Source organism: Erythrolamprus reginae, chromosome 4 (assembly GCF_031021105.1).
Source record: "Erythrolamprus reginae isolate rEryReg1 chromosome 4, rEryReg1.hap1, whole genome shotgun sequence".
Lineage (NCBI taxonomy): Eukaryota > Metazoa > Chordata > Lepidosauria > Squamata > Dipsadidae > Erythrolamprus > Erythrolamprus reginae.
The window spans coordinates 45778128-45793176 of NC_091953.1; the positions used below are offsets into that span (position 1 = coordinate 45778128).

General features: G+C 41.3%; 1 protein-coding gene across 1 annotated transcript in view; it reads left to right on the forward strand.

Annotated features, from left to right (window-relative positions):
- The window catches only part of PTGFRN (prostaglandin F2 receptor inhibitor), a 137120-nt gene that overhangs the window by 100947 nt on the left and 21124 nt on the right, over positions 1-15049 (forward strand). Inside the window, exon 6 of the mRNA XM_070750197.1 lies at positions 11117-11536. Within this exon, the coding sequence (XP_070606298.1) occupies positions 11117-11536 (420 nt within the window). The remainder of the gene's footprint in view (positions 1-11116; positions 11537-15049) is intronic.

Below are 15049 nucleotides of genomic sequence, written 5' to 3' on the forward strand. Positions count from 1 at the left end.
TGTATTACTGCATAGGTTTTGTGGCTATAGATCTAATTAAGCCATTTGAATTATAACATCTATCTCATTGCAATTCTATGGATGCATATTATGGCTATTTTATTATGGTTTTATCTTAATTTAATATATTATATTATATATTGCATGTGCCTGCAAAGATGAACCTATGGCAGCATGCCACAGGTGGCACACAGAGCCATATCTGCAGGCATGTGAGCTGTTGCCTTAGCTAAGCTCCAACGCACCTGTGCACGCCGTCCAGCTGATTTTCATCTGGCCCCATCCAGGCCACCCCTTCTCTGTCAGGAGTCTCCATTAGGCCTGTTCTGGATGCCAGGTAAGTATAGGAGACTCTGGGAAGGTATTTTCAGCTTTTGGGGAGCCTCCATGGAGACAGGGAGGCTGTTTTCACCCTCCCCAGGTTCTAAGAAAGCTTCTGGAGGCTGGGAGGGCAAAAAACTGGCCAACCGGGGGCAGCGGAAGTCAGGAAATAGGCCGTTTCCAGCCTGGGGGTGGGGGGCATGGAGAGCTTTTCACCCTTCCCAAGCTCCAAGAAAGTCTCTGGAGCCTCGGAAGTGCAAAAAACAGACAAACCAGGCCAAGTCAGGAAACAAGCTGTTTCCAGCCTCTGGAGGATCTCCAGGAGGACGGGGGAAGCCGTTTTCACCCTACCCTGGCTCCCACAAAGCCTCTGGGCCTACTGAAAATCTGGAAATGGGTTATTTCCAGTCTCTGTAGGCTATAGGGAGGTCTACTAGGAGGTCTGTTAGCAAAACTGATGCAGCACAATTCGAGTAAAAGTGTTTGTATATCTTGTAACTTCAATTCTTCTTACTTTTTCCACTTCATAATCAACATTTCTTATGTTGTATTGTGTTGTATTGCCTCTGTACAAATCAATGGTGAGACCACACTTGTAGCACTATGTACAGTTCTGGTCACCGCACCTCACGAAGGATATAATGGAACTGGAAAAGGTGCAAAAAAGGGCAACAAGTATGATCAAAGAAATGGAGCACCTCCCTTATGATACCAGGTTGCAACACCTTGGTCTCTTCAGCCTTGAAAGATGGCGTTTAAGGGGTGACTTAATCGAAGTGTATAAAATCATGCATGGGATAGAAAAGGTGGATAGAGAAAAAATATTTTCTCTATCACAATACTAGGACAAGGGGGCACTGCCTAAAGCTCATAAGAAAGAAAGTGAGGACAAATCAAGGGAAATATTTCTTCACCCAGAGGGTCGTTGGTTTATGGAATTTACTTCCAGAAGAGGTCGTGACTCCTGTCAGCCTTGATGGCTTCAAGGCAGGATTAGACAAATTCATGGATGCCAAGTGTATTTGGTTATTGAAACGGATGTCCATGTGCCGCTTCTATGTTGGTTGAGGCAGGAAGGATTTCTTTGAGTACCATTTGTTGGGGGCCATGGGAAGGTCTTGCCTTCTCTTTCTGCTCAAGATCCCCAACAGCAGTCGGTGGCCCACTGTGTGACACAGAATGCTGGACTCAATGGGCTTTGGCTCTTCTGATGTCCTTATGTTCTTATGTTTTTATATAATAATATCAATTTCCTTCTATGAGAAAAAGATGATATCTGTAAGGATATTGCATGTGCATTCATGGGGGTGGGACAGCGTGGGGGATGCACACACTTGCGCAGGGGGGCACATGGGGGTGCATTAAATCATTAGATGTTTGGCAACAAGAGTCTACTTTCAGCATATCTCAGCCTTTACTGTTACAACAACCTAGGTATGATACTGAAAATCCACAAGAATTTTGTGCAGGCAATTTAAGAAATATGACAGTTACTTCAGATTTCTTCAAATTTTGCAATAGACTACATTTACCCAATAATATGTGGGTTCTTCACAAATACCTATGAATTAGTACCCTATAACAAACAAAATTATGACACATGCAACATGCAAATGACATCTCATTCAAATGTATTAAGTCATGACACTTCCATTAATCACCTAATCACATGCATTTAATCCATGCTGTGGATTACCCTCCCAAGAATTTACTCAGGGATTTAGAAGGTTCTCTGAGGATGTGCTGTCAAATACAAACAAGATAGATAAGAGGTGCAATAAGCTGCAAAAATTCAATGCAGGAGACCTGGACTGGAAATGACTTGTCACTTCTGAAGAGCTGCTAGCTTGATGAATTTTAATTCTTTTTGTAATACAGTGATACCTTGTCTTACAAACGCCTCGCCATACAAACTTTTCGAGATACAAACCCGGGGTTTAAGATTTTTTTGCCTCTTCTTACAAACTATTTTTACCTTACAAACCCGCTGCCGCCCCTGGGATGCCCCTCTTCCGGACTTCCGTTGCCAGCGAAGCACCTGTTTTTGCACTGCTGGGATTCCCCTGAGGCTCCCCTCCATGGGAAACCCCACCTCCGGACTTCTGTATTTCTGTGATGCTGCAGGAGAATCCTAGCAGGGGAATCCAGCAGCACAAAAACGGGTGGTTTACTGGCAACAGAAGTCCGGAGGTGGGGTTTCCCAACAAGGGGAGCCTCAGTGAAATTGCAGCATCGCAAAAACACGGAGGTGGGGTTTCGAGGACTTCAGTGTTTTTGCAATGCTGCGATTTCACTGATGCTCCCTTCCGTTGCCAGCGAAGCACTCGTTTTTGCGGTGCTGGGATTCCCCTGCAGCATCGCAAAAACACAGAAGTCTGGAGGTGGAGTTTCCCATGGAGGGGAGCCTCAGGGGAATCCCAGCAGTGCAAAAACAGGCGCTTTGGCTGGCAAAAGGGGTGAATTTTGGGCTTGCACGCATTAATTGCTTTTCCATTGATTCCTATGAAAAACATTGTTTCGTCTTACAAACTTTTCACCTTAAGAACCTCGTCCCGGAACCAATTAAGTTCGTAAGACAAGTTATCACTGTACTTAAATAAGATTTTATTCTTTTTTTTCTTGTTCAGTTTCTCTTCCCGTAATTCATCTCTATCCTGTTGTGCTTTATTTCTATTTCCTTCCCTTCCCTTCATCTTACCATTTCTATCTTTTCTGCTCTTTCTTTCTTCTTCTGCTCTTCCTTTTCCTTTCTCTGTCTATTTCTTTCTCCTTCCTTTTTAGTCCCTGCTGGAATTGTTGGGGGGGAACGCAGGTGCATGGGTTAAGAATATATCCAAATTTAGCATGAACTAATAATTTAATGTATCCATTTCTGACTGTTTATCTTTGAACTCTTCAGAATGTGTATGAATGTGAAAAGAGTTTGTATTTATAGATCTTCCACATCACATTTAATCTGTCCTTTAAAAAAGGATATTGATTGATAGATTGATTGATTGGTTTTATATGCCGCCCCTCTCCAAAGACTCGGGGCGGCTAACAGCAATCATAAAACAGCGTACAATAATAATCCAATACTAAAAATGATTAAAAACCCATTAATATAAAAAACCAAACATACATAAAGACATACCATGCATAAAATTGTAAAGACCTAGGGGGAAAGGGAATCTCAATTCCCCCATGCCTGGTGGCAGAGGTGGGTTATAAGTAGCTTACGAAAGGCAAGGACGGTGGGGGCAATTCTAATCTCTGGGGGGAGTTGGTTCCAGAGGGCCGGGGCCGCCACAGAGAAGGCTCTTCCCGCCAAGCGGCATTGTTTAGTTGACGGGACCCGGAGAAGACCCATTCTGTGGGACCTAACTGGTCGCTGGGATTCGTGCAGCAGAAGGCGGTCCCTGAGATAATCTGGTCCGGTGCCATGAAGGCCTTTATAGGTCATAACCAACACTTTGAATTGTGACCGGAAACTGATCGGCAACCAATGCAGACTGCGGAGTGTTGGTGTAACATGGGCATATTTGGGAAAGCCCATGATTGCTCTCGCAGCTGCATTCTGCACGATCTGAAGTTTCCGAACATTTTTCAAAGGTAGCCCCATGTAGAGAGCGTTACAGTAGTCGAGCCTCGAGGTGATGAGGGCATGAGTGACTGTGAGCAGTGACTCCTGGTCCAAATAGGGTCGCAACTGGTGTACCAGGCGAACCTGGGCGAATGCCCCCATCGCCACAGCTGAAAGATGTTTCTCTAATGTGAGCTGTGGATCGAGGAGGACGCCCAAGTTGCGAACCCTCTCTGAGGGGGTCAATGATTCTCCCCCCAGGGTAATGGACGGACAGATGGAATTGTCCTTGGGAGGCAAGACCCACAGCCACTCCATCTTGTCTGGGTTGAGTTTGAGTTTATTGACACACATCCAGGCCCCAACAGCCTCCAGGCACCGGCACATCACTTCCACTGCTCATAAGTTGTTTTCAAACATGCTTCCATTTCTTCAGTCACTCAGTGGAGACATTTCACCTTTTCTAATTTTGCCTAATGCTGCCTCTGTGTGCTTAAATCGTGCATAAATGTTAATTACATCCTTTTTTGAGAATTAATAATATAGAGCATACTAATTGACTAAGAACTGCATAGTTTATAAATAGTTTAGAAATTAAGTAAGAACTTAATAGTTAACAAGTGGAATGTTCATATAAGAAACATACTTTTCTGCTTCATTTTAAAACTAATTTTGCCATCTTTGAAACTTGGTTAATGCTCAAAATGAGAACTTAGCCTTCTTTTGTTTGGTGCTCATATAGTTGTCAGTGTTATCATCTTCTAGTGTTCACTTGAATCAACTGCTGCTTGAATAGAACAAAATGTAATCATAACAACTACCTCTTGAGGGTGGGTATCTGTAGTGTGTAGTTTTTATTTGTGAAGTATATTGTGAGCTTGGAATAACTTATTTCCCCATTGCCTTATAAAAGATTCACCTGTGTTTGATATGCAGGGTATTTTTTTATTGGAGGGTAATGCATTGTTGTATAAACAGTTCTAAATGCCAAGCTACTTCACTTCTGTAATAAGAATTCTGCCTCAGCGGTACATGACCAGCCGTTTTTGTGCTGTAAATCCAAAACATGTGATTGTAGAAACAGAGAACAGATTAAGGGGAAGTAAGAAACACTGGCAAATACCAGAAATGTATATATATTTATTTAATTCCAAATCTTTACAGGTAGAAGAACAGGTTATAAATGTTTTAAAGGGATGGCATCTTGCAGAAATTTCAAGCAACTAAGATAATGACAGAGTCAATATCTCTATACGGCTATACCACGGTTTTTGAAAAATATTAATTAAAAAATACTTTGCGGTTTTCACCCTATACCACGGTTTTTCCCGCCCGATGATGTCGTACGTCATCGCCAAACTTTCGTCCGCCTTTAATAAATATTTTTTTAATAAACTTTAATAAATAAACATGGTGAGTAATAATCTAAATGGTTGCTAAGGGAATGAAAAATTGCAGTTTAGGGGTTTTAAGTGTTAAGGGAAGGCTCTTGATACTGTTCATAGCCAAAAATAGTGTATTTACTTCCGCATCTCTACTTCGCGGAAATTCAACTTTCGTGGGCGGTCTCGGAACGCATCCCCCATGAAAATCGAGGGAACACTGTACGTAATTATCTATTCCCCAGTGATGAAATGTTTATTTTTATTTATTTATTTGATTTTGCAAAGTACATACATAGATACAGAGGTGTTTATATACATGAGATGGGTACTAATAAGAGGAAAATATTAGGACAGGAATGGTAAGCACGCTGGTGCACTTATTCACACCCCTTACTGGCTTCTTAGGAATTGGATGAGGTCAACAGTGGGTAGACTAAAGGTAAAGTTTTGGGGGTTTGGTGACGAAACTAGGTCAAATAGTGAGTTCCAGGCATTACCTACTCAGTATTGAAGTCGTATTTACTACAGTCAAGTTTGGGGTGGTTTATTCTGCGTTTGTATCTGTTATGTGCTCATGTATTGTTGTGGTTGATACTGAAGTAGTCGCTGACAGGATGTTGTAGCAGATGATTTTATAAGCTATGCTTAGGTCATCTCGAAGGCGACGTAGTTCCAATCTTTCTAAGCCTAGAATTTCAAGTCTGGTTGCATAAGATATTCTGTTGCGAATAGAGGAGTAGAGGTCTCTTCTTTTAAAGTATCTCTACACACTTTCTAATGTATTTATGTCCAAAATGTGGTGTGAGTTCCAGACAGATGAGCTGTATTCAAAGATTGGTCTGGCAAAAGTTTTGTATGCTATGGTTAGTGTTCTGCCTGACTGGCTCAGGCAATGCGTAATAGTCCAAGGAAAAGAAATGAAACACACACGTGCTCTGCTAATCAGCAAACTTGTATTAAATAAACAAAAAAGGGTTACTCAAAACAGTTCTTAGTGTCCAAAAACAATGATAGTGCAAGGCTTACTTCAGCCGCATACAAAAACACAGGAAAAAACAAACAAAGACAACCTGGAATGAACAAAGACGTTTCAGGAGTCTTTTTGAATCTTTGAAGCAAACAGCAAGTCCCAGAGTTTTCACCTCTCACTTATCTGAAAAAACTGGGTTGAAAACTCCAACGGCACGGAACAGAAACTTCAGAGCAGGAACCACAAAATAACACAGATAAACAGCCACAGTTTGCCTTGGGCCGTTGTTCCCTTTTATACCTTTAGCCCTCATTAAGGGAACCACACCCAGCCCTCAGTATAAGAACCACACACAGCCCAGGTGCCCCTATAATGACTTGTAATACTCCTTAAAGCGATCCCTTCTTTGCATAGCTCTTTGGCTACGCAGATCAATATATTGATCTGCAGAAGAATCCAGAGACGAAAGACTGTCTGAGGGACTGTATGTCAAATCCCCTGGGCTGTCTGCTGACTCCTGCGTACCAGTGGCCTCGTCCTCCTGGCTGTCTGCCACATCTTCCTGGCTGTCAGCCAGGCTTTCGCATTCAGCGTGTGCCGCGTCTCTCCCATCTGTGAGAGCAATGGCTGGCCCAGGCCCAAACACAACAGTTAGTAGTGTGATATTACACTAGGGCTTATTTTCAAGGAAACACAATTTCAGGATGATCAATGATCCAAGCAGTAGAACATGTGGGCTGCAGGAAAATCGAGAGTTGATGGCCTGGAGTTGGCAGGTGGCTGCGAGCGGCTCGTCTTCATGGGATGGCACCAGCAGAAGATGGCTGTAGGGGGGAGTCACACAATGCGAATGCGCAGAGCATTGGGATCAACTGCCTTCCTCGTGTGCCTCTGTTTCAATCTGCTGCCGGTTCTGCTGTGCCTGCTGCTTGGACAGGTAACTCACGTGTGCTGGCTGTGGCTACTCTGGACACAGTTGGTCCCCACGCTCAGGCCACTTCCAGTCTGATGACGATCTGCACTAGAGTTTACATTAGACACATGCTTAAAAATCAGGCTATGTTTTATTTTATGGGTAGGTCTTATTTTCTGGAAAACATTGCATGTATCCTATACAACACTGACTGAATAATTAAATTTGGATAAAACCTCTATAAGTTCAAACAAGAAAATTCAATTCTATCCATTTACTTCCAAATGCAGATGTTAGGTCACTATGATTATTGCTTTATGATATCTGAGATTTGTATCAATTTTCTGAAATGTGGAGGAAAATTATGCAGCTTATTTGATATAAATTTGTTGTAATGGAATATACATTTATATTTTAAAAGGAAATTCTTACATTATAAATTTCTTCTTGCACTATAAAAATTTCCAGTGGTGTACTGTATAGCTATTAAAAAACTTGCCCAATGATGTGATAGGGAAAGTAGCTGAACAGTGTTTCTCAACAGGAAGCAATTTAAGATCAACCTAAAAAGAAGATTATTACAGGAACAAAGCAGCTACCTACAATATTATATTTTTAGGGTACTTTGATAATCCTGGAATTACATTTTTTAAAAAATATTTATGGGTAAAAAAATTAAGCTTCTAATAATAATAATAATAATAATAATAATAATAATAATAATTTATTAGATTTGTATGCTGCTCCTCTCCGAAGACTTGGAGCGGCTCACAACAGCAATACACAGTGTGCAAATCTAATGTTAAAAGAACAATTTAAAACCCTTATTATAAAAACAATCACACAACATAACGGACCATACATAAAACCATAGTAGCTAGGGATATATCAGTATCCCCATGCATGGCGACATAAGTGGGTCTTCAGGAGCTTTCAAAAGGCAAGGAGGGTGGGGGCAGTCCTAACCTCGGGGGGAGTTGATTCCAGAAGGCCGGGGCCGCTACAGAGAAGGCTCTTCCCCTAGCTCCTGCCAGACGGCATTGTTTAGTTGATGGGACCCGGAAAAGGCCAACTCTGTGGGACCTGATCAGTCGCTGGGATTCGTGTGGCAGAAGACGGTCCCAAAGGTATTCTAGTCCAATGCTATGTAGGGCTTTGTTGGTCATAACTAATACTTTGAATTGTGACCGGAAAGTGATAAGCAGCCAGTACAAGCCGCAGAGTGTTGACGAGACATGGGCATATCTAGGAAAGCCCATGATTGCTCTCGCAGCTGCATTCTGCACGATCTAAAGTTTCCGAACACTTTTCAAAGGTAGCTCCATGTAGAGAGCGTTAAAGTAGTCGAACTTCGAGGTGATGAGGGCATGAGTGACTGTGAGTAGTGACTCCCTGTCCAAATAGGGTTGCAACTGGTGCACTAGGCGAACCTGGGCAAATGCCTTCCTTGCCACAGCTGAAAGATGGTGCTCTAACATTAGCTGTGGATCGAGGAAGACGCCCAAGTTGCGGACCCTCTCCAAGGGGGTTAGTAATTCCCCCCCCCCCAGGGTAATGGACGGACAGATGGAATTGCCTTTGGGAGGCAAAACACACAGCCGCTCCGTCTTGTCAGGGTTGAATTTGAGCTTGTTGACACCCATCCAGACCCTAACAGCCACCAGCACATCACTTCCACTGCTTCGCTGACTGGACATGGGGTGGAGATGTAAAGCTGACTGTCATCAGCATACTGATGATACCTCACTCCATTCCCTTGGATAATTTCACCCAGCGGTTTCATGTAGATATTAAATAGCAGGGGAAAGAGGACCGACCCCTGAGGCACCCCACAAGGGAGAGACCTAGAGGTCGACCTGTGGCCCCCCCACTAACACTGACTCCGGCCGGCCACAGAGGTAGGAAGAGAACCACTGAAGGACAGTGTCTCTCACTCTCAACCTCTCCAGCCGGCGCAGAAGGATACCATGGTCGATGGTATTGAAAGCCGCTGAGAGGTTAAGAAGCAACAGGACAGAGGACAGGCCCCTGTCCCAGACCCGCCAGAGTTCATCAATCAGCGCGACCAAAGCAGTTTCCATGTTATAGCCGGGCCTGAACCCTGACTGTTGAAGGCCTAGATAATCGGCTTCTTCCAAGGACCGCTGGAGCAACACCCCCTTGTCAACAACCTTCCCCATAAAGGGAAGTTTGGAGACTGGACGATAGTTGTTGAATACGGCTGGGTCCAGGGAAGGCTTCTTGAGGAGGGGGCGCACAAGTGCCTACTTGTAGGGAGCCGGAAGGACCCCCCCTCAGAGAAGCGTTGACAATCTCCTGGACCCAGCTCCATGTCACCTCTCTACTGGCCGAGACCAGCCAAGAGGGACACGGATCCAGCAAACAGGTAGTGGAACTCACAGCTCCAATGGCCTTGTCCACTTCATCAGGTGTCACCAGGTCAAACTCCTCCCAAACAGATAGACAAGGACGGGCCCCAGTCACCTCGACTGACTTTTTGTCAGCCGACACTGCAGTCCAATCAGAGTCAAGGTCCGTCCAGATCTGAGCGACTTTATCAGTGAAAAATGAGTTAAATTCCTCGGCTCTACTCTGCAAGGGCTCCCCAGCCCAGCCCCCCATTAAGAAGACAACACTGTTGGTTGTGTCTTCAAGATCATTTTATTCTCCATATAGTGACATATTAACTGTTGTACACTATTGAGCAGTATTTTTTTTTGTTTGTATGGGACACTTCCAGCCTGTCTTACAAATAAGATTGCCTTGCAAACAGAAGAAATTATATAAAGAAGTGATATTTTTGATGTCTGCTAAATTGATTTCAGGTTTGTTAAAAAGTAAGAATAGATGTAATTAAATCTATCCTGTTGTAGCAAGTAGAGATTGGGCAGCCATTTGACTGAAACGGTATAGGGCAGGGGTGTCAGACATGATTACATTGAGGGCTGCGTCAAGGTTGTGTTTGACCTCAGGGTGTAGGCGGACATGACTAAGATGGGCATGCCCACCTCGACATCACTCATGTCAGGAGCGCCTGTGGTAGCCTGAGCACTCTAACAGCGAAAACAGTTCAGGAGGGCCGCATATATTTTTGCTGGCAGAGGATTGCAAGAGGCCATCATAGCTGAAAACAGAGAGGCAGAGGCAACGTAGGCCAGTCTTCACTGTTTCAAGGATAGCCCCCAGCCTGATGTAAGCACCCCGCGGGCCAGATCTCTGCCTACAAGCCTTGAGTTTTATACCCCTGGTATAGGCTCTCCTACTTAAGCAAGGAGTTGCACTAGAAGATCTTGAAGGTTCCTTCCAGCTCTGTTATTATATGGTTTATGTTCTGTTAGGAATGCAAAAGCAATTCAAGTAAAAGACAATTTACAATAAAATTGCAAAGGTGAGAAATTCTAAATTTCCAGTGTTTTATTATTTTGAGATATGTTTTAAGGATGAGTAATCATCATGTCGTGAATTATTCTCATATTTGACAAGATTATTCCCTAAACCAATTATAATAGGAAGTGTTACCAGTTTAGAAAAGTTCATTTTTTCTGATGCTGTTCATGTGCTCATTTGTACTTTCTTTTTTTTTAACCAAAGCTCTAATTTCTTATTAAAACTCAGTTAGGACTTCACTCAAGAACATGTTGAAATTATCAGTATGTAATTATTCTGTGTGCTTTCCTACTGTTTGTGTTTTCATGCATTGTCAAAACCTGCTGTTAATTTGCACTAAAGCTTTGTATATGTTTGGTAATAAGCATCATTGAGTACAGGGAAACTGCAGAGGTGTATACTGTCCTGTGATGCTTTGTATGTCTATATCTAACCAACTATGGTGAAGCCCTTCATTTCTTTATTTCTTTTAACTTGAAATAGTCTGTAGGATATTAGCAGCATAACCTCTTGCTTACTTACTATAACATTTATCCATCATTTGTTGCTTATGTCTGTGATTCCTTTCTTCTTCTCAGATTACGCACTGACTGTAGAGGCTGTGAAGCTGAAACCATTCTTTATGGCAGGGCACACATTTGAAATGACCTGCAAGGTGTCATCCCAGAACATCAAGACTCCTCGTTATTCAGTCCTAATTACAGCAATGAAGTCTCTTAGTGATCGGACGAGAACAAACGGCACTACTCGTATCATTTCTCTCAATCAAGATTCAGTAGTTAGACGGGAAGACTGGACAGACCAGGAACGGGTGGATGGTGTAGTCTTGGAAAAGATCCAAGAAAATGAGTTCCGGTATAGGATGTACCAGACTCAGATTTCTGATGCCGGGCTTTATCGCTGTGAAGTGACTGCATGGTCACCAGGGGGTGGAGGCAGATGGCGGAAGGCAGTTGATGGTTTCTCCAATCCTATCCAGATAGACTTCCAGACCTCAGGTCAGTGCAAACGCTAGTCTGGTGAACAGTTTGGAAAATACTCCTGTATTTGTGTTTATCAAATTAGTAACAGAATTTTGCCAGTTTTTGTTTTAGTACTACTAATGATAAAATGGAGAACTCTAGAAGAACTCTAACTCAGAACTTTGGTAATAGTTTAGCCCCTGAACATTGTTATATGTTACTTGCATCCTGGAGCAATTTGCAAAAATGTAAGGCAAGAATATACCCAGTTTGCTGTGATGTTGTTATTTCTTCTTCCATCAGAAATACCTAATGGGAGCGATATTCCCTACTCTTTACATAGTATCTACAATATTCTTGCAGTGGTAGCTATCAGCATGTACCCAACTGCTGAAAAGGTTAATCAGAATGAAGTAAAGATACACATAGCTATGATTTTACAACATTTAGTATCTAACTTTGCTAACTTCCTTTTTTATTAGTAGCAGGGGTGGGTTCTAACTTATCTCGCTGCCGGTTCGCTTCTTCCCATGCCGTATGGCCGCACCATGTGGCTGCACCAAATGACATGCCCCCCCAAATTATTTAAAAAAAAATTATAAAAAAAATTTAAAAGTCCAAAAAAGCCAAAAACAAGATGGTGGTGCATGTGCAGTGTGAGACTCTTGGCTTCTGCACATAATCAGGAAAAAAATTGGGAAAATTTCAAAAATAAAGATGGTGGCATCCATGGACCGCCACTGAATGAACCGATTCCATGATATCATCTTGACATCACCAGCGAGTTGTTATCGGTTCAAGAAACTGGTCCGAATAGAAGAACCCCCCTGAGTAGTGTTAAGAGGTACTAAGCATTACTTATCATTTATCTCCCCTGTACCACTTATTTATTTATTTATTTATTTGATTGATTGATTGATTGATTGATTGATTGATTGATTGGATTTGTATGCCGCCCCTCTCCGCAGACTCGGGGCGGCATACACTTCCCATTCCGGACCACACATCCCTCTTGTATAAGGATCTGATAATGGTGATACTTTTAATAATTGCATTTTGCCTATGGAAAGAAAAAGATCACATGCAAACATAGGTTATACTGTATATTATGTAAGGGAAAATAAGCATTGATCATATCTTCAAAATTATTAAATATGTGTGGGAGAAAGTATATTGTGAAATATTTAAGGGAGGAAAATGTCAATTTCCCATTGAGTAGCAAAATAGCAAGCAATTTCTTAATTGCAGCAGAATTAAGTAAGTATTGGAAGTCCAGAGCCATAAAATTTCAGCAGTGAAAATAAGACTACAAAAATGTTTCCATTTTTCCCTTACTTTAATACTTCCAGTCTATGACATTCTCCTTTGTTTAATGAAGCAGCTTCCATGCCTGCTGTTTTACCTTCTCTCAGATGTGTGGGTCACTGTAGGCCTGGAGGCAAGTAAAAGCTATCTATTGTATCTCACAACACCATGGTATTTAGACTTTAGTAGCAATAAACATGGAGAGCATGAAGAAAATAGATAAATCAAGAACTGGCAGAAAACTGCAGATCCTTACGGTTTGGAAATGATGCTTTAACATTGGGTCTTCCTTCAATAAACACAATTTGTAATAAATTGTAAAGTAGCTCTAGCATATTTCCTATTCCTGGCTTAGAATATTGTTTCACAAAACTGAATTGATTTTATTTCTCCAATATATTTATATTTTGTTTTAGTATCATTTAAAACTATACTAGATTGATGGAGCTGTAATTTGCATTATGAAGTGCTGCCAACTCAGACAATAGTCTACAATTTAGGAATGAAGTAAATTTTGGAATATTTAAAAGATGTCTAATATTTCAAATAAATAGATTTCATAGATTTAGCATAGGTTTTGTGTTTTTACATTGATTTTTATTTGAAGTTGGAAGGACTTTTTGGTACCTTCCAAAGTTATTTTTATTTAATTATTTTATTTATTTATTTTGTCAATTATGTATTGGTAGTATACCAAGATATAACAATGTTTATATACATGATACTAGTAAGAGGAAAAACATTAGGACAGGGGATGGTAGGCACGCTGGTACACTTATGCACGCCCCTTACTAACCTCTTAGGAATCAGGTGAGGTCAGCAGTGGATAGTCTAAGGGTAAAGTTTTGGGGGTTAGGTGATGATACTACAGAGTTAGGTAGTGAGTTTCATGCATTAACTACTCGGTTGCTAAAGTTGTATTTCCTGCAGTTGTTTTAAGATATCCGTTTTCCTGAATGTTTATATTTCAAGAAGAGTTTTCATCTTTACAAATGTATAATCAAAACGAACTGTCTGTAGTTCCTTTTTTCCCTTCTCTTTGTAAGTTGTAGTATTACTCAGTGAAGATAATTAGATGCAATTAGGTCAGATCAGAATCTTCATGATTTTACACTCTTTTTTTATAATATTATTCAAGTTTTACAAAATTATATCATCTACAATTTTCAATGAGTTTATAGTAATGGTACATCTCCAAACTACAAGTAGTTTGTGACATATGGCCAGTTATTTAATAACCATTTGAAGTTACTATTGCATCCACAAGGGTGCTTTATGTCACATAAAGCACGTCTGGTTGTCATAAAATATTGTGCTAAGCATCCTTTAGTCATATGACCCCATTTCAGAAGTTTGACAACCAGCTTACATCTATTACCAGCTGCAGCATCTGCAGTCATGTAACAGCAATTTGTGATGTTTTTGCCAGTTTCCTTTTTTAAAAAAAAAAATGCCTATTTGGGAAGTGATTTGGCTTAATGACTGAATTTCACTTAACAATCACATGATTCAGATTTATGATCCCACGATTCACTTAATAACTGCTGTAACAAATTATCCTCCCCCCAAAATCAGGACTAGTCCCCTCAACTTACGGCTGCACTGACTTAAAACTGAATTGTCTACCATAAAAGTTAGCAAAAACTTCAGAAGAGAAGGATTTAGGGGTAGTGATTTCTGACAATCTCAAAATGGGTGAGCAGTGTGGTCGGGCAGTAGGAAAAGCAAGTAGGATGCTTGACTGCATAGCTAGAGGTATAACAAGCAGGAAGAGGGAGATTGTGATCCCCTTATATAGAGCGCTGGTGAGACCACATTTCGAATAATGTGTTCAGTTCTGGAGACCTCACCTACAAAAAGATATTGACAAAATTGAACGGGTCCAAAGACGGGCTACAAGAATGGTGGAAGGTCTTAAGCATAAAACGTATCAGGAAAGACTTAATGAACTCAATCTGTATAGTCTGGAGGACAAGGAAAAGGGGGGACATGATCGAAACATTTAAATATGTTAAAGGGTTAAATAAGGTTCAGGAGGGAAGTGTTTTTAATAGGAAAGTGAACACAAGAACAAGGGGACACAATCTGAAGTTAGTTGGGGGAAAGATCAAAAGCAACGTGAGAAAATATTATTTCACTGAAAGAGTAGTGGATCCTTGGAACAAACTTCCAGCAGACGTGGTTGGTAAATCCACAGTAACTGAATTTAAACATGCCTGGGATAAACATATATCCATTGTAAGA